Source organism: Phyllostomus discolor, unplaced genomic scaffold (genome assembly GCF_004126475.2).
Source record: "Phyllostomus discolor isolate MPI-MPIP mPhyDis1 unplaced genomic scaffold, mPhyDis1.pri.v3 mPhyDis1_scaffold_19, whole genome shotgun sequence".
In the NCBI taxonomy this organism is placed as follows: domain Eukaryota; kingdom Metazoa; phylum Chordata; class Mammalia; order Chiroptera; family Phyllostomidae; genus Phyllostomus; species Phyllostomus discolor.
In genome coordinates, this window is record NW_023397505.1 from 307 (window position 1) to 18,948 (window position 18,642).

The window sequence follows — 18,642 nt, forward strand, 5'->3', positions numbered from 1 at the left end:
CCAGGGTGAGGGGAGACATACTTAAATCAAAAGGAATACATAAAGCAAAGTAACAGCACACTGTATGGAACATCCCTCTTTCAGTGAAGGAAAATGTGAAAGGAATTACATCTATCATAAACACGGAACTGCAGTCATACTTGGGAATACTTCTAAATCTAACAAGACAAATGCTAAAAATGTTCAAGGCTATGAGTTAAACAGTGAGTCATTTTGAATAGATAACTGAGTAATCCGTTTTGTGAAGAACAGGCATCTTAAATACCATTGGTTTCCGGAGAAAAATTTAAAGGTTGGAGGAGACACAGGAACAGAGTAAGATAAACACTGCAAGAAGTAATGCCCACATTTCTTCCAGTCGTGTGAGTTTCATTAGTCCTTCTGTTTTACTACTGGAGCGCTCCTCATGGGGCTTTAAAGATATACTGTGTCTGAGTTGGGTGACAGATGGAAAGCAGTTCCTATTGGAATGTCTCTTGCACTTGGCAGGGTGAAGGACTCCAGCATATCTGAGGAAGACATTTGCTTGGGAAGGAAATGTTTGATCTCTGGCCTTGATTTAAGTCTCTGTGGTAGTTAGGTTTCCAAAAGCCGTTCCTCTGTTTATGTCATTTTGAGGTAATGTGGTTAACATGTGTAATCTCTTTAGTCTTTAGATGGGAGAGCAATTAACGTAAAACAAGCCAACACGCCATCTTTTCAAAGTGGTGGCAGACAGTGGTTACCACTAACATCAAGAAACAGAGGCGGTGCAAGAAGCCTGCAGGGTGGAAGAGGAGCAACTGCTGAAGCCAGAGAGCATCCCTCAGGTGGAATACACTTGGGTAATGTTTTAAACCATAAAGATGCCACCATAGGAGTGCAAAACTGGAATTTTGCACACAATTAAGAAATGCCTCAATTTAGATGTAAATCTTCCCAAGCGAAATACAGTCTACAGCTCCTGAGATTGGGAATTAACATTGATGATGAAAATGACTTCCAAGTGCAGTGCATTCTAAGAGTTACTAAAGCGACTGAAATAGCTAATGTGTGAGCTGTCTCGAAAACTTGCAGTAAAATGACGTAAATGTCCAGCTAATTTCAGTCCATTTTGCCCTTACTCACTGTAACCATTTTCTCTACGGAGTTCGTCTCTGGTGATCAACATGAGAGCCTCCCACTTTGGGGCGAATTGCTTCATGTAGTAGCAAGTGGTGGTCCATGCAAAAGGAACTATGCAATGTCCATTTGTTTATTCACCCCAAAGCAAAGCTCACTCCAGCATAAAAGATTTAGGGCACCTCGAAATGTACCCAACACGATAAAACTCATTAGAATACATACAACCCTGGGAGAGACACTTCAGATTTTGGGACTGACCTTGAAAAACTTGCTCTCTGTCTGTCCATGTGCAAACCAACCTATGTGTGATTATTTAGTATGCTGGGATTTCTTCCAGCATTTGGTGTAATGAGCTTTGTATTTGGGCACATGCTTATGGGAAATATCTAGAGTGTTATACAGGTTCTCAAGGTTGACCTGCCCCAGCAAAAGACTAAGAAACCACTCCTCTGCCAATGTGTGTATGTATTGTCTGTGGTGTGTGTTCTGGAGCAGTTTACTGTCGATCAGGATACTCATGAAGTAGCCCTGGCTGGTGTGGCTGAGTGGATGGTGTGCCCAGCCTTCAAACCTAAGGGTCAGAGGTTCCATTCCCAGTCTTGGGCACACGCCTGGGTTGCAGGCCAGATCCCAGTTGGGGGCCCCATGAGAGCCAAGCACACGTTGATGTTTCTCACCCTGTCTCATCCCTTCCTCTCTCTAAAAGTAGGTGAGTGAAATCCCTGAAAAAAGATACTCATGAAGTATATCAAAGGAAGTTCTGTTTTTCAGTCAGTATGAGAGGAAGGCTCCAATCTTTTGGAAAGAATCCGTGTATCAGACAAATTCTGTTTTATGTCTCCAACCACTCCTCCCAAATCAAAGAGTTATCTTCTCAAATTGAAAGCCAGATGTGGGATTTTTAGAAAGTGTTTCATAAGGTGGAATTGTGGGATTTGCCCCACTTGAAGGTAACAGCACTGCTTATCTGTATCTCCCAGGGCAAATTGAGGCATGTTTTCCATTTCTATTCTGCCACAAAAGCAGCTATTCATTTTTTTCTGCATGTGACATTACCACTGAATTGGAATAGGGACATTTTCCCCAGTAGAAAGTGTTTTTAAAAAACATTTAATTATTTAACATGTATTTGTTAGACCCTATTATAACTGAGCAGGGCATAGTTTTTAATGTCCCTTTAATCATAGGTGATGTCTCTTATGTGATACCTCTTCCTTTGAAGATGTTTGTGTGTTTACACCTCTGAAGTTAGCAGTTTCAAAGTTTTTTTGACATTCAGTTACAGGAGCAGTTGTTTGCTGCTTACCCCATATGATTAAAGATGATTTTTCCACTAGTTTATGTGGATGTATCAGTACTCCCTCTTTTCTCCCCAAATCTGTTATTCTCAGACGCCAGTGTGATGCTGCTTGCTTTGATTTCCCTGCGCCTTACAAACAGACCTTTGCCATTAGGCTGTCAATAACCCTTAGGTCATATAAGGAGACAATTTAGGAGCATAGACTTACGTGAGTCCTTAAGACTATACCACTGCGGAGTGCAGATCTCTAAAGCATAAGCAAATCTTGACCGCTTAACAGATGCTCATTCTACTTAACCAAACCCTTGCTGTTGACACACAGATGGTGGTGGCTATGCTGTTAACCTGAACACAAGTTCTTCCAGAGGACACTGTCCATTTCAAAGGGGTCCACATTCACAAAGTGGAGACCCTCCCTCTGAAATACCTGCCACTTCTGCTCCAAGGCGAAGAACTCCAGGGATGGGAAGACGAGGTAAATGACATCTGCGGCAAAAACACCAGTTCCGTATGAAATTGAGAGTGGTTATTTGAGAATTAATGCTTGCCAGTACCAAGAAGCCAAAGGGAGACTTCACGGGCATAGTTATAGATCTCCTACGCATGGGAGTCGTGGTTGGAAAACGGCTCTCCAGCTTCCACTTAGAGAAGCAGTAGGTACAAGAGTTAACACCACGGGTGGGGAAAATATCCCTGTTAAAGTTCATATTCGATGCAGAAGCCCTCTTCACCTGTAGTGTTCGTGCTCACTTTCTGTGATTGGTAGACTCATTTCCTGGACAGTTTGAGGGATAACATTTGCGTGAAACCTCTCATGTCCCGTGAGTGAGGGTTCCAACAGATAGTGTGGAAGGCTATGGCCTTTGGACAGCCTGGCCATAAAGACAAAGCACACCTGAAACTTGACATGTTAGTTATTGTGCATTTGTTTGTTTCCAGGATAATGGTCTTTTCTGTGAGGATTTTATATGCTGTTCTTCCACAGACACCTTGCTAATGGTTCCCTAACCTAAAGGGGATTAGAAAATTCGCCTTTCACACCTTTAAGATCATAATAATGATTGAGTGCAAGGCATTGAATAAGGAGGTGTGGGAATTCCAAGAGATGATACAAAATATTGATAACATACATTCTGTGGCTACAAGAATCACCTCTTTGAGAAGGGAGTATGTGGGATAAGTAATTACATCTTGGTGAAGAGGAAACAAGTGTTTTGTCAGGTAGCTGAAGAGAGTCCCATGTCGGTAGATGGTATTTTAGAATAAGACCGAGGCTTGGAAGACACGTTGAAGTGGTCAGACATTTTCAGTGACAAATCATGGCAGTGCACCTACTTGAGAAGTATATGGCGGACACAAGTGAATCCCTAAGATTAGTGCAAAGATGTCTTGAAGTGTAACATAATGCCCCTGAATTTGAAGCCACTTGAGAGAAAACTTGAGTATTCATAACATGAAGGAAGCTAAGTATAATATTGCTAGGGACATCAAAAACCCAAGAGGAGTAGACATTTCAGTTCAAAGATCAGCTGGTAAACCAAGTGTCAGGCCAGTGTATAACAATTCAGAATAGGAGTTGGAACCTAAAGCTAATATACTTTATGGGAGGTAGAAGGCCATTGCTGTTACACACTAGAAATTGGTATTGCCATCATTGCAAAGGCTACATGTACACATTGAATTGATCAGCAGTAGGAAAGGATCAAACCCCTGCTGATAAATTTTAAAGTATACGTGAAGAATCTGGCATGGGTAACCCAATGAAAATACTAACATGCAGAAAGGTTCCTGACAGTATTAGAGGTTCTGTAGGAGCACAAGACAGGAAAACATGTTGTGTCCTAAGATCTACAAATAGTTGAGAGTATGGCTTCTGATTTGCAGTGTAAGTGGGAACTAGATTTTCAAACTGTGATTAGAACTCGACTTCATATTGTGGTCTTTGAGGGGCAGTGGAAGGTTTGTAACCATGATGGCAATGACACAAAAGCTCAATGTTGAATGGGAAGTATTCATCATTCAGGGAGTTCCTCTCAAGCAGAGAGGGCAAAGGGAAGATTAAGAGGCATTTAGTAACCTAGCAAGTGATTGATGAGTGCTGAGTGAATGCAGAGAAGTAGGCAAGCTGACAGAGATTGCAAAGGCGCATGTAATCTTTGAATAGATATATGGAAGGGGTTTTTGAAATTGCATGTACTTTGTTCAGCTTTCTGAGAGGTCTCATGTACAGATGTTACTGTAAGTATCATGCAGAATGTAGTGTGACAGAAAACGATGTCAGAAGACAACACATTCAGGAAGGACATTTTAAAGGGCAAACAAATAAGGGTGAATGGCACCTTAGAGTAATGTGTTTTTAAAGAAACGATTTCATCAAAAGGAACAGGGACGGTGTCTCAGATTTTCCTCTTTGCCTGAAACATTACTCTCTGTTTTGCTACACTCACCTAACCATATTTTCCTCCATGTGCCAGGATCACGGGACAGAGACAACAGTGGAGGTGCTCCCTGCCATGAGCCAATAATTTCCCAGAAAGGTGACTATATGCCATCAAGAAACAATGCCTGCCCTGCCAATTATAGGTAAGGGGGAAACAAAATAGACACTGTTGATTTCTAATTGATATTTCTTGTTTTGAGGGGCAATTCACCTATCACACACTTAAATATTTTACCATGAAGACTGAAGTACCATACAGTGTGTGCAGCGTGTTTGTGCCACCCCCAGCATGCTGGTGCCTCGTTAAAAATGATTTGCATCAGAGCCAAAGGAGATGCTCTGCCCTTGCACTGTGGTAGCATTTTCTCCCCCACTGCAGTCGCTGCGAGACACCGCTCTCTGTGCTCTCTGTGTCGACGTGCCTATTCTCAATATGTGCTGCCCTTGGAATCACACAGTAGGTGACCTTTTGTGTCTGGCTTATTACCATTAGCAGAAATGTCTTCAGCTATCGTGCATATAGCCTGAATGCTTAGAGCCCACCTTTGAGGGCTGAATAAATATTTCCCTGTAGGCGTAGTTAACAGAGGTCCTCTACCAATTCATGCGTTTGAATAATTTCTGCCTCAGTACTGCTGTGAGAATTCAGGTACACATATTTGAGGATATGTATTCAGGTGTTCTGGGTGTGTCATTTGGACTGCAATTCCTGAGTCATGCTGTAATCCTGAGTTGTTGTTGTTGTTGTTGTTGTTGTTTATGGAATCTGCAGTGTTCCTCAGAGCAGCTGCACCATCTCAACTTTTGTGTTGTCAATGCACAGGATTCCAATTCATCTAGATCCTCACCAAGCGTCGATATTTTCCTTTTCAAAAATTGTAGCTGACTTAGCAGTAAATACAAGTACAGTGGTATCTCATCTTGGTGTGGGTTTTAATTTTGCTAATGACTAATTATGTTGAGCACCACCTCACATGCTTGTGACTGCCTGTGGATCTTCACTACAGAAATGCCTACTAAAATCTTTGGCCATTTAAGTTTTGGTGTTTTCTTGTTGTCAGAATGTCTGTGTATTGCATTTGTAAGTGTTGCTGCTTTGTGTATTTCAGTTATTCACGCAGAGGTTATTTGAGTTCCCCAGACACCAGTCATTACCGTGACTATGGGTATAAGGGGTCCTGGGATGAGCGTTGCCATAGGAGATACAGGTATGCTAAATATTTCCCCTTTTTATCAAAGAGCTAATTGCAGCTGTTAGCTTGGACGTGGTTAATAACTGTTTTGTGTTTATTTAGTGGTCGTGATGGCCATGGTGGGGATCGTGAGAGAGGCACTTCTGGCTATGGAAATGGAGGGTCATACAAGGATACTTACGAGCCTTATGGTAAGAGAGCGGTTATGGATTGTGCATTGTACAATTAGATTCAGTCAGCCAAAGGTTGTTTACTTGAGCTTTACTGTGATCCAAGCAGGGAAACTACCTGTAGTGTGTTCCTTTCATTCCTCTGAAGTTCTTGGAATTATTTTCCTAACAGCTTCTTTAAAACCATGATTGCTTTGCAGAGTAAGGGGGCGGTCTCCTCTCTTTCTCTTACTAAGTGTGTCTTGTATTGTGAGATATTGTTGACCCTCTTTGCTAGGCCCCAGTTTTGCTCCCTTAGGCCACCCCCATCCAGCCCCGGTACCGGGACCCCGTGGCCCTCACCACATTCGGGCCTGTGCCCATGGGCTGTGCCCATGTGTGGTTTGCCTGACCTGTATTTTAACATTGTCTCAAAAGAAGGAGCATTTTACAGTGCAGAGCACAGGGGCAAAATGACGTTCAGAATATCAGCCCAATGTCAGAAAACAGCGTGTCTGTCTGAACAGTGGGTTTATGTCCTCAGGTTAGGCTGGAGAACATCACCGTTAAACTTTTTGGTTTAAGTAAGTGACAACTTTCTTCAGCAAAATTGCCCCCTTCACGGCAGAGGCTGACGAAAACCTATGGCTCCCAAGTTTGTACTGCTTTCCCAGGGCCATGGTTTAAGGATGCCAAAATTTAAATCATGGTTGCCCCCTTGCTGTTTGGCCATTGACTTTGCAGGTCGCCGGCGTGCAGCACCACCGGCAGGAAGGCCCAGACTGACGTCCAGTGGAAGCAGGGGCTACGATGACCGCTGTAGCAGCAGGCAAACTGACTATGAGAGAGGTCGTGAGAATTACTTGAGCGGTGGGCGTGACAGCTGTCCCAGGGGTCCTGAGCACGGCGGCAGACGGGACCGAGGGTTTTCACCGCCTGGGGGGCAGGATACACCCTTCCACAGGGAATACTAGAAGCTCAGAAAAGGGGGCTTCTGCCCATGGACCTGTGGGGAGGCTGGTCTAAAACAGGTCGTTGACAGAGATGTTGGGAATCCACACTAGGTCCTGTACCAGGTTGCCTGCCTACAGAGAAAAACCCAGTGCCCCCGCTCGGATCCCTGGGTATTACTACTGAAGGGAAAATGTTGGTCTGCGAAAGACAAAGGAGTTGAATGGTTCACAGTTGTTCTGTTAGTGCTGAAGTAATGAAATAATAGAATTTAAATGTCCAATAGCTAGCCTGTTAAAATTTTCTCAATAAACGATTGTACAAACTGTGACATTTCGTCTGATCTGACTTCTGACAGAGCCTTAAAGCAACTTCTCAGGAGGGTGGGTTGCACTGTGGTCCTAAATGTGCCCTGTGTAACATAGCTGCCTGCAAACCTAAGTGCTCTGTTTCTTTTCCACTGCGTACAGTACCACCTTCTTGGTAAGGAAGCTGAACAAACTATGTGTTGCTCTTTGAAAACCTAACTGCGTAGAAAGCTTTGAGGAAGCCTGTGGACAGGCCACAAAACCACCTTTGCCTGATCACTGTGACTCTGAGTGCCTTTAATTTCTACTGCAATAGTGTAGTGCCCAGAAAAGCTTGATGTGGACAGATACACATGGTTTTAAAAACCTAACAGGAAGCGTCCATTTTCTTACTGAATTAAGGCAGCACATGACTGTGTCAGAATAACAGCATTGACACCAAGTTTTCCACTTAAATCAAGGGGATCAAGGTAACTTTGCTGACACTGTATCTCATGGAAGAGAAAGTGAGGACCGCCAGTGTGGAGAATGTGCTGTAGTTTGCAATCTCGAGTTTAATATTTCTTGAAGTGTGTGAAAATTCACGTACCTCAAGAGTTTCAAAGGTAATCTCTCACCAATAGTAATGTATGTAGAAGGGTTAGAATTGTAGCCCTGGCTGGCATAGCTCAGTGGATCGAGCGCGGGCTGGGAACCAAAGTGTCCCAGGTTTGAATCCCAGCCAGGGTACATTCCTGGGTTGCAGGCTATGACCCCCAGCAACCGCACATTGATGTCTCTCTCCCTCCCTCCCTCCCTCCCTCCCTCCCTCCCTCTCTCTCTCTCTCCCTTCCTCCCTTCCCTCTCAAACTAAATAAATAAAATCTTAAAAAAATATATATTTAAAAAAAAAGAATTGTTACCAGGGAATTTAGGTGATGACCATGAATAGGAGTGCTTTCACAAAACCCATTTCTCCTTGGGAACTTGAGTGTATAAAGTTTTATCAACAGCTCCCAATTGGAACTTAGAAAATTGTCTGAAAATTTTGTGGTTTCTTAAAGGTAGGATATTTTTTAAGGAAGTGTGTTATTGAAATCCCTGGGATTTTGTAAGTCGTGGGACCTCAGATGTATAAGGACTTGAAACTCTAGCCTATGGAATAGAAAGGGTGAAGAGTAAACACTACAGGCAAAAGAGCAAGCTAGTGGGATTGGATCCACAAGGGACTGAGCAGTACAGACTGACAGGTACCAAGTCATCATGGGGATGGACAGTACAGCACAGGAGATACAGTCCATACCATTGTCCTAAGTGTGCATGGTTTCAGGTGGGTCCTGGAAATGTCAGAGGGCACCCATTGTAAATGTACAATTGTCTTGTCACTGTGCAGTCTATCTGACACTATTTCCAAATAATATTGATGGAAAAGTGCTTGCAATAGTATGTTAAATATATTATGGGAGCAAAATCTGAACCAAGGTTCCCGAGTGTATACCTTACTGAGGGAAGGGTCCTTGGTGAAGAGTTTGTGGTTCTTAATAATCCTGACAAAGTCATGAGAGAGGAAGGACTTCTTTCTGGGGGTAAGCATTGAAGAAGATCACAGGTAGAAACCAGTAAAACTTTAGGTAAGTGGGAATGTTGAACAAGCAAGGTAATGGAGTATTTGTTAAAAGAGCCATCAGAAAACTTCATATTCAAGGGAAATCTGTTCTGAAATTTATCTAGGGACAAATGGTTTCATTCAACCATGCAGCATGACTATTGGACTGGTGCCATATGATCTCATGTATAAGTAGAACCTAATGAACAAAACAATCAAATGGGCTAAATGGAGCCAGACATGGGTACCATACAACAAAGACACAGTGAATAGAGAGGAGGTATTAAGACCACAATCCATGAATGATGGGGAAGAGGGAGGATGGCATCAAAGGAGCATGAATAGAAGGCTCAGGGGAATGGGCAACGCAGGCAGATTGAGGTGAGAGCAGGAGAACGGAAGGGTGGAGTGGTCAGTGTGTAAAAGGGGTGGACAACTATAGCTGAACAACAATAAATTAAAAAATAAGTAAATACATTAAAACGCACCAGGAAAGGCTAGGAATTATGTGTTAAACAATGTTATGGAGTGTGAACTCAGGAAAGATGAAGGAGCCAATGCATAAGCATTGAAGATCACCACTAGAAACAAGCTAAATGTACTTGAGTGACAATGATGAACAAACGAGATGAAAGTATTTCTTAATATAGCCATCAGAAAAGTTCATGTGGAAATGATTTTTCTTCTGCACTCTATGTAAGGTATGGTTTTGTTCAGCTGTGAAGCATGATGGGGAGCCTGAACAAGAATGCTATAACTTTCTAGAATGCCTCTGCCACATAAAACTTGACTACACTGGAAGAAAGCTGGTTTGCTTTTCAGCAACTCAGGCTAAATGATGCATTCAATAACCAGAGTCAAAGACTGAAGCATAAAAAGAATGGGCTTCTGCCGCTGGGCAGCGGTTCAGTTCACAAGAAGGTAGTCTCTGTGAACTCAGAGTACACTCTGAGTGCTAGGTAGCCAGAAATCAGCTGGCACTGCAGGGCCGCCAGCGCCTCCAGGGGTGGCCGCGCGCTGCTCCCACCTGGCTTCTCCTCTGCCCTTACTGGGGCCTCTTCTGCGGTCAGCTTCTTGTCCCCCGGCCCCACTTCCACCACCTGCGCGAGACCCCGCATGTCCAGCACCCAGCCTGTGTCTGGGTCCCCCGCGCCACCCTCTGCCCAGCCAGGCACGCCACCTCCAGCAGGCTCTTAGGGCCTGGGCTTCTGCAGAGCACCCCCACTCCCCTCGTAGCTATCCTTGGCCAGCCCACCTCCACCTGGCCCTCAAGGCCACCCCCCGCCGCCTTCCGTGACTCCCATGCGCTGCGCTGCCGCGAGATCCCGACAGCCCTGTCACCTGGAGGGCCTTGGCGGGTGCCATGGTCACCCCAGTAGCGCACGATGCACCGCTGATTGCGTGCACAGCCGCACTCGTCATGTTTGCAGGCTCCGCGGCTGGGCAGCTGGCCCGCGACACCGCCCTTACCCACATTCTGTCAGCCTTTCTAGGCCCTGGCCAGCCAAGGCGCTGGTGCCAGTGGGAGCGCGCGCACGCGCGCGCGCGAACCTGCCTGCCTTCCAGTCGCCCCCTAGTGGAGAGGAAGACCAGGGGTCCAGGAGCAGGCTGTGGGCCACGCCCAGCCCGGTGACCTCCTCTGAGGTCCTTCCGGCCCGCGCTACCCTGAGCGGCGCACTCCTAGGCCCCGCCTGTCGGCCCACTTGCTGGGGGCGCCTAACCCTCTCACGCATCAAGCCGGTGCCCACGAAGTTCACCCTCTGACCTTTTCTGGCCCTTCCCCGGCCGTGGCCGCCTACTGTGTGTAGACTGCAGGTGCTGAGGAGGGCTTCTCCCTACCTGTTCACCTCTCCAGGGCACTTTCCCAGGGTCACTCTGCAAGACCCAGTGAGAGGCACAGGGTCGCAGGTCCTGAAGCACAGGCTACTGCTGGCAGGGACCCCCTGCAGGTGCCAGGGCCAGGCAATGGGAAAGCCTGCCCCTGAAGGAGACTCCAGCCTCCCCTCCAGAGGGACAAGCGCCAAGAGAAGGCAGGCCTCTGAATGGTCTGCCTGTCCATCCGTCACCTTCTCTGTGCTTCCCCTTTCTCTCCCTCTCCCTGTCTTTCCTTGGCCCCACCTGTCTGTTCCCTCCCGACCCGGGGACTCCAGTGGGCTATAGCAACACATTGCCTGAAGTAGAGGAGGCACCTGCTTGTTAACAGGTTGCTCCCTTACAAATAGCACCCCTCTCCCCCTCTGCCCCGCTGACCCGTTCAGGTGTCCCCATGCAGTCGGGAGCTCTCTGTTGCCAACTCTTTCTACGTTGCTTGTCTAAGGGAACCACGGAGATGCAGGCGTGCCCCTTTCAAGCTGAACTGCTGAAGGAAATGAAGCCCTGCTGGCCCTCTGGGAGTAGGAGTGAACGGAAGTGGCTTCTGGTCCGTAGGTCCCCTTTTCTTCAGCTGCCGTGCCCTTGCTCTCGAAAATCCGCTCATGCAGGCTCTGAGCGAGCATGTGGAACCTCTAGCCCCTGTCCTGCAGCACTCCTCGCAGAAGGATCTGTGCAGTACGGACCTTGCTCTGTCTCTGAGTCTGGACTGCACTGTTGTCATGAAGATGAGGCATGTCCCCAAAGGTCTGCGTCTGGCTGAGGTCTCCGCCCCGCCCCCCCTCCCCCGCCCCCGAGCTGTTCTGCACCAGGTCTGAGCTCCTGAGCGTTTCTGGGGAATGTCTATGTCCATTCCAAGCCATTCCCGCTGGTGTGTTACTCCTGCCCTACCCTGGCACACCGAGGGCCCCTGCACTGGGGCACCGAGGACACAGCCTCGGCCCAGAATCCACACCTGCTCTGAATAATGGCGCACCCGAGTCCCAGTTGGGGCTTCCTCTTCCAACAAGCCATGCACTGGGGGCCAGAGAAGGCCCCGCTGGCTTGCTCATGCACGGGCTCCACCTCCTGCTGGAGCACCTCTGGAGACTCCAGTGGCGACCAAGTGCAGGGCCCCATGGGCCAAGGCCCTGCCTGCTCGCGTTTCACTGACTCCCGGCCTCGCTCCTTGGCTTTGGCCTGCGACTCACCCTCCGCTTCCTCTGGGCCCTGACCCTCCCGTGTGTGTCACTCCCCCTCCCACACAAACTCTTCCCCAGCAACCAGTTGCCCCTGCGTCCTTTCCTCATGGTGATTCTGCCTCTCGCTGCTTTCCCTCTGCAGGACGTCATGTTGCTGTTGCTCCATTCCTTCAACAAACAGCGCTTCGGCCTCCACCCCCTCCTGCCTTCCCACGTCTGGTTCTTGAAAAACTCCCCTCCCCTACTAGCACTCCCACTTTCAGGCCCTACACGTCCTCCCTTGCAGCTGCTGCTGCTGCTGCTGCTGCTGCTGCTGGGGCTGCTGGGTTCCCTAGTCCAGTAGAAGCTCCGCCCCCCTCCAACAACTGCTCTTCAGTCACCACCTCCTCCCTCCACAATAGCGGATTCCCCAAGAGATGCTTCCTTGCCACCAACACCTCACCCTTATCCCACAACCCGCACCACTTGCAGGAGCTCATCCCCTTCAGCACAAACGGCTCCACTACCACCTATCCGCCCCGTGGTCCGTGCGCCTCCGTGCTCAAGGCTCAGCCCTCTAACGTCCTCGCTGGACCCTAGGCTCCTCATCGTCTACCAGGTGGTCTTCGGCCACCACCTCCTCCTACGTGCGCAACGCCAGCTCCTGCAAAATCTTTCCCCCTTGCTCCCGCTTCTTCCCCCAACACCCAAGCTCCCACTGCTCCTCCCTCTGTGTCCCCTCCTGCACCTTCGGCTCCCCCTCCTGCACTAATTGCTACTTTACCAACACCAACCCCGTCCTGCTCACGTTCTACCTCCAGATCTGTGCAAAAAAACGCCTCCTCTTCCGCCCCACACCTGTTCCTCTGCTGGCACTTCTCCAAAGATCCTCCCCTGCCAGCGCCAACTGTACGTCCAGTGCCAACTCCTTCCTCACCGCCGTCAGCTGTCAGCTCTCGGCTCGGGCACAACCTCCTCCCCGCCTACCAGCTCCTCTTTCACTACTTTCCACCTAGTCCCCTTCCCTCCTCCTCCCAAGACCTTGTCCCGAGCCTCCTCCACATCCACCTAATGCCCCATGGCCTCATCCCGCCGTTCCATCTTTTGTGTCCCGGCCTGTCCTCTGAATCCTCCTCCTCCACCACCTCCCCTGTAGTCCTCCTCCTACTCCCACTGCACTTTCGTATCTGTACGCTGCTGGACTTCCAGTCATCGCCCTCCACTTCATCACAGGGAAAAGCCAAAACCCTACTCCAAGGCCCCCCAGTCCGCTTCCACCAGCACTGCGTCCCCTGACCTCCCCTCGACCACCAGCCTGCGGTCCTCCAGCTCAAAAACTCCAGTACTGTCCCCACCCTCAGCCTGGGGAGCATGCAATTCCCACCACGCTTCCAACAGGAACGGGAAAGCATCCTCGCCAGGCACAACTGAGGCAGGCCCGGTCACGCCCTCCTATCTGCCACTGCACCTGGGAGCCCTGACAGACTCTGTCAGGTCACGTGGCCATTTGGAAGCAACGGCAAAGGAAGGGGCCTGGGGAGCCCCTGAGTGCACAGATACCGCCTACTCGCCACACAGCCTTCGTCCTCAGTCTAGCACCTACGTAGCAACAGGTGTTGGAAACACACAAACTGTACAGATGGAGACGCCCAGCATACGCTGACGGGCCCGTACCGGGATTCTGGCTGATGACCCTGAGCCGAAGCTGCCTGGGTGAGGGAACAGCTTGGTGAAGTCAGAATGCGGCACGCACGGGGCTGTGATGGGGCAAAGGGAGTCCGCAGGCCACGCCCAGCCCACTCATCACCCATCTCCTCCAGTCAGCGATGGGACCGGGGTCAGGATTCCACGTGCACTGCACATGTGAATGTCGGTCCAGCTGATCTGCTTAAGAGCGGCACGTGACCCTGCCACAAAAGACACAGACACGGAAGCACTGCTGAGAACTTTATGTGCCTTCCCCCGTCACTCAGGTACATGAGGGAAACTCTCTGCGCCCACATCCACAGGCGATCCCTTGGGCAGCCTTTGTTCCTGTGCCAGAAAACCACACAGAATCCTTCAGCCGCCAGTGGCATGGGAAGGCTGCGCCCAGGCCGTGTCCTCCCTGGCCCAATTGCGCAGCCTGCCCAGCTCACTTCCCGCTCCCGAGCGTCCCCCAGGACTCACTCCCAAGTGAGCAGGCCCACACCTGCACCCCCAGGCACGGGCACACTACCCAAAGTCGTCTTTGGCCACTCTGTGACCCATGCTGTCCCCCAGTCATCGCGCCCTGCCCTTTCAGGACCCCGCCTCCTCTCCCTCCCCCAGGACAGCCAAAGTGTGCCACCGGCAGTGAGGTGGGGTTGGCTGAAGGAGCCCGGGGCTTAGATAGGTACCCCGGGCCTCGGGGCTGAGAAGAGGTGCAGCATGGCAGGGTAGGACTTTTCCTGCAGAGCTGAGAAGGGGGGCCAGGGTGCACAAGGCGCCCTGAGTGCTTCAGGGCCCAGGTAGGGGAGCGCCCAAAGTGCCAGAGGGAGAGAATTGCAGAAACGCGTTGAGGCATCCTGCTTCCGGTAAGTAAGCACTCTGAGAGCACAGGCCGCCAACCCTCGAGCTCCCCACCACCGTCCCCCCCCGCCACACCTGCCCCCCCCGCCCCCCCACACCGCCATTTGAAACTTTCTCAACAAACCACATGGCGCCCTGGGGTAACATCCAGATTTCCTGAGCCTGAGTTTTCGCTCCTGTTTCTCAGAGGAGTTTCCCAAGTGCAACAACTCACCTGCACACACCTAGCCCACAGGCTCCTCAGCGACGACCGGTCCTGTCTGGGCTCCCTCCACTGGGGCCTTTGTACCCCTGAGGTAGTGCCTCAGGGGGCTGGGCCACAGGTCCTCACTTATGAGCTGAAATCGAAACAGCCCACGGGAGGGCTGTCCCAGACAGCTCTGCACAAACCCGGGGCCTCCAGCATCACCATTTCTGACCATGGCCCGTGCAGCCTCACCTCAGCAATCTTGCCCGAGCCTGGAAGACTGTGCTCTGACAGCCAGTTGAAGAGGTTGACGCTGGTTGTGTCAAGCCTGCGGCTGGGCGCCCCCCGTTCGTAGTCCCAGAACCAGTGGACCACGGTCGAACGAGTGGCCCGATAGCCTGAAGCAATAGGGACCTGCTAGTGTGGTCCCCTACTGCCCAGCGTCCACACCCATCTCCCAGCCCACCCCACCCGTTCTGCGTGCCCTCCCACCCCTGCGTCCAGGAACCCCATCTCGCCTGCAAGGCTCAGACGATATTCCTTGATGATCACTTCATTCAGGAAGTAGGGGTTGCTCCGGAAGAAGAACATCAACCTGCAGCGGTACTTCGGCCCACCCAGTTCCCTCACCTGCGGAGACGTGGTGGCAGGTGTCCTCTGTGCCCGCTGCCTGACTTGGCCTGCTTGCCGGAAGCATCCGCCTCCCTTTCCCTTCCTCCCCCTGCTCCGACCACTCCCACCTTGAGTCCAGGCCCCCACACCTGCCTGCCCCTCGCCCAGCCCAGCCTGACCTCCAGAGTGACCAAGTACTCAAGCATGTCTTCATCTTGCTCACTGATGATGTCTGATATCTGGGGGTGGTTCCGAATCTGCTCTTTGGTCAAGAAGCCTTCGGAGCCAACGGAATGCACAGCTGAGAGCCACGGACTTCGACTGGACCCGAAACAGAGACTGCCTCGGCCCTCCCACCAGGACCCCGCACGTGTGCCCTCTTCCTGTCCCCTCCCCGGCTGCCTTTACTCACACAGGCTCAGGACGCTGCTACCCCTGGGTGCATGTTCTCCTGAGGCTGCCTGCACTGTGACCGGAGGGCCCCCCTCCGGCCCTCCCGAGACACCTGCCCTTCTGCAGGGCGTGCTGGTGCAGGCGACTCGGGCCTCAGGTTCCCTGCCCGCGCCCTTCCCTGCCCCTTGGGCTGCCCGAGAAAGCAGCGCGCCTGTCCCGCAGAAACTGTGCCAACGCGCAAGGATTTCTAGAGACCGCTGCTTTGCGAGAAGGCAGTCTCCCTCTTTGGAACTCCCCCAAACCCGCGGAGTGCCATCAAAAAGGGTGTGTCTGTGTGTTTGTGGGTGTGCACGTGGCCGGGGATGCACACCTGGGTGTGCCTGTGGAAGGAGGGTGGGAACAGGCTCTGTCGCCTGCCCCCAAAGCTCCTTGGGACCTGATGTGTGACAAGAACACGTGAAGGAACGCGTCCAGGAGGCGGGCGCGGGCCACCCCTCTCTTTCCCCGAGGTCCCTGGAGCAAACTATCCTTGCGACTCTTGGGGTGCTGCGTAGCAGTGCGCCTTGGATATCTGCCGTGTGGGAATGTTAGCTCGTGCCCACACGTTCTGCGCTGGCGCCCGGAGTCAGCTGTTCCCGCCCTGCTGGGCCCTCAGGCTCCCCGCCTATCATCACCCCGCTCCACCCCTCTACGCGGCCTTACTGTACCTCTGCAGGTGCCAAGCTCTACCCCCCCCCCCCACACCCCTGCCCCTCGCGCGCCCTGCCCCTCCTCGCCCTCTCACCACAGCGGACCGCCCGGACCCCCACCCCTCCCCCCCTCCCCCCGCCACGGAGAGCATGGGGGAAGGATATGGCTTTGGCCCAGAAACCAGGGATGCACTGGATGATGCTCCGCCTACGCTCTAGAATGGGCTTCCGCCGCTCGGCCGAGGCCAGCTTCACACCAAGGTAGACCCTGTGGCCTCGGGCGCTCTCGGCCCTCAGCTGGCACTGCAGGGCCGCCAGCGCCTCCAGGGGTGGCCGCGCGCTGCTCCCACCTGGCTTCTCCTCTGCCCTTACTGGGGCCTCTTCTGCGGTCAGCTTCTTGTCCCCCGGCCCCACTTCCACCACCTGCGCGAGACCCCGCATGTCCAGCACCCAGCCTGTGTCTGGGTCCCCCGCGCCAACCTCTGCCCAGCCAGGCACGCCACCTCCAGCAGGCTCTTAGGGCCTGGGCTTCTGCAGAGCACCCCCACTCCCCTCGTAGCTATCCTTGGCCAGCCCACCGCCACCTGGCCCTCAAGGCCACCCCCCGCCGCCTTCCGTGACTCCCATGCGCTGCGCTGCCGCGAGATCCCGACAGCCCTGTCACCTGAGGGCCTTGGCGGGTGCCATGGTCACCCCAGTAGCGCACGATGCACCGCTGATTGCGTGCACAGCCGCACTCGCCATGTTTGCAGGCTCCGCGGCTGGGCAGCTGGCCCGCGACACCGCCCTTACCCACATTCTGTCAGCCTTTCTAGGCCCTGGCCAGCCAAGGCGCTGGTGCCAGTGGGAGCGCGCGCACGCGCGCGCGCGAACCTGCCTGCCTTCCAGTCGCCCCCTAGTGGAGAGGAAGACCAGGGTCCAGGAGCAGGCTGTGGGCCACGCCCAGCCCGGTGACCTCCTCTGAGGTCCTTCCGGCCCGCGCTACCCTGAGCGGCGCACTCCTAGGCCCCGCCTGTCGGCCCACTTGCTGGGGGCGCCTACCCTCTCACGCATCAAGCCGGTGCCCACGAAGTTCACCCTCTGACCTTTTCTGGCCCTTCCCCGGCCGTGGCCGCCTACTGTGTGTAGACTGCAGGTGCTGAGGAGGGCTTCTCCCTACCTGTTCACCTCTCCAGGGCACTTTCCCAGGGTCACTCTGCAAGACCCAGTGAGAGGCACAGGGTCGCAGGTCCTGAAGCACAGGCTACTGCTGGCAGGGACCCCCCTGCAGGTGCCAGGGCCAGGCAATGGGAAAGCCTGCCCCTGAAGGAGACTCCAGCCTCCCCTCCAGAGGGACAAGCGCCAAGAGAAGGCAGGCCTCTGAATGGTCTGCCTGTCCATTCCGTCACCTTCTCTGTGCTTCCCCTTTCTCTCCCTCTCCCTGTCTTTCCTTGGCCCCACCTGTCTGTTCCCTCCCGACCCGGGGACTCCAGTGGGCTATAGCAACACATTGCCTGAAGTAGAGGAGGCACCTGCTTGTTAACAGGTTGCTCCCTTACAAATAGCACCCCTCTCCCCCTCTGCCCCGCTGACCCGTTCAGGTGTCCCCATGCAGTCGGGAGCTCTCTGTTGCCAACTCTTTCTACGTTGCTTGTCTAAGGGAACCACGGAGATGCAGGCGTGCCCCTTTCAAGCTGAACTGCTGAAGGAAACGAAGCCCTGCTGGCCCTCTGGGAGTAGGAGTGAACGGAAGTGGCTTCTGGTCCGTAGGTCCCCTTTTCTTCAGCTGCCGTGCCCTTGCTCTCGAAAATCCGCTCATGCAGGCTCTGAGCGAGCATGTGGAACCTCTAGCCCCTGTCCTGCAGCACTCCTCGCAGAAGGATCTGTGCAGTACGGACCTTGCTCTGTCTCTGAGTCTGGACTGCACTGTTGTCATGAAGATGAGGCATGTCCCCAAAGGTCTGCGTCTGGCTGAGGTCTCCGCCCCGCCCCCCCTCCCCCGCCCCCGAGCTGTTCTGCACCAGGTCTGAGCTCCTGAGCGTTTCTGGGGAATGTCTATGTCCATTCCAAGCCATTCCCGCTGGTGTGTTACTCCTGCCCTACCCTGGCACACCGAGGCCCCTGCACTGGGGCACCGAGGACACAGCCTCGGCCCAGAATCCACACCTGCTCT

At 52.3% G+C, this 18,642-nt stretch overlaps 1 protein-coding gene and 1 long non-coding RNA gene across 2 annotated transcripts; one reads left to right on the forward strand and one right to left on the reverse strand.

Moving 5' to 3' along the window:
• The first annotated feature begins 512 nt into the window (after positions 1-512).
• On the forward strand, positions 513-4,961 carry LOC114489358. The gene is made up of 3 exons (XR_004901125.1): positions 513-809; positions 2,727-2,879; positions 4,879-4,961. It is a non-coding gene; the product is annotated as an uncharacterized LOC114489358 (long non-coding RNA).
• Positions 4,962-13,993: 9,032 nt separating this feature from the next.
• Positions 13,994-16,931, reverse strand: LOC114489359 (testis-specific Y-encoded protein 1-like). The gene is made up of 6 exons (XM_036017272.1): positions 16,656-16,931; positions 15,588-15,665; positions 15,315-15,426; positions 15,049-15,194; positions 14,824-14,947; positions 13,994-14,093 (listed from the first exon to the last, which is right to left on the reverse strand). The coding sequence occupies exons 1-5, from the start codon at positions 16,929-16,931 to the stop codon at positions 14,834-14,836; spliced, it is 726 nt and encodes a 241-aa protein (XP_035873165.1). The 3' UTR covers positions 13,994-14,093; positions 14,824-14,833.
• Positions 16,932-18,642: the final 1,711 nt, after the last annotated feature.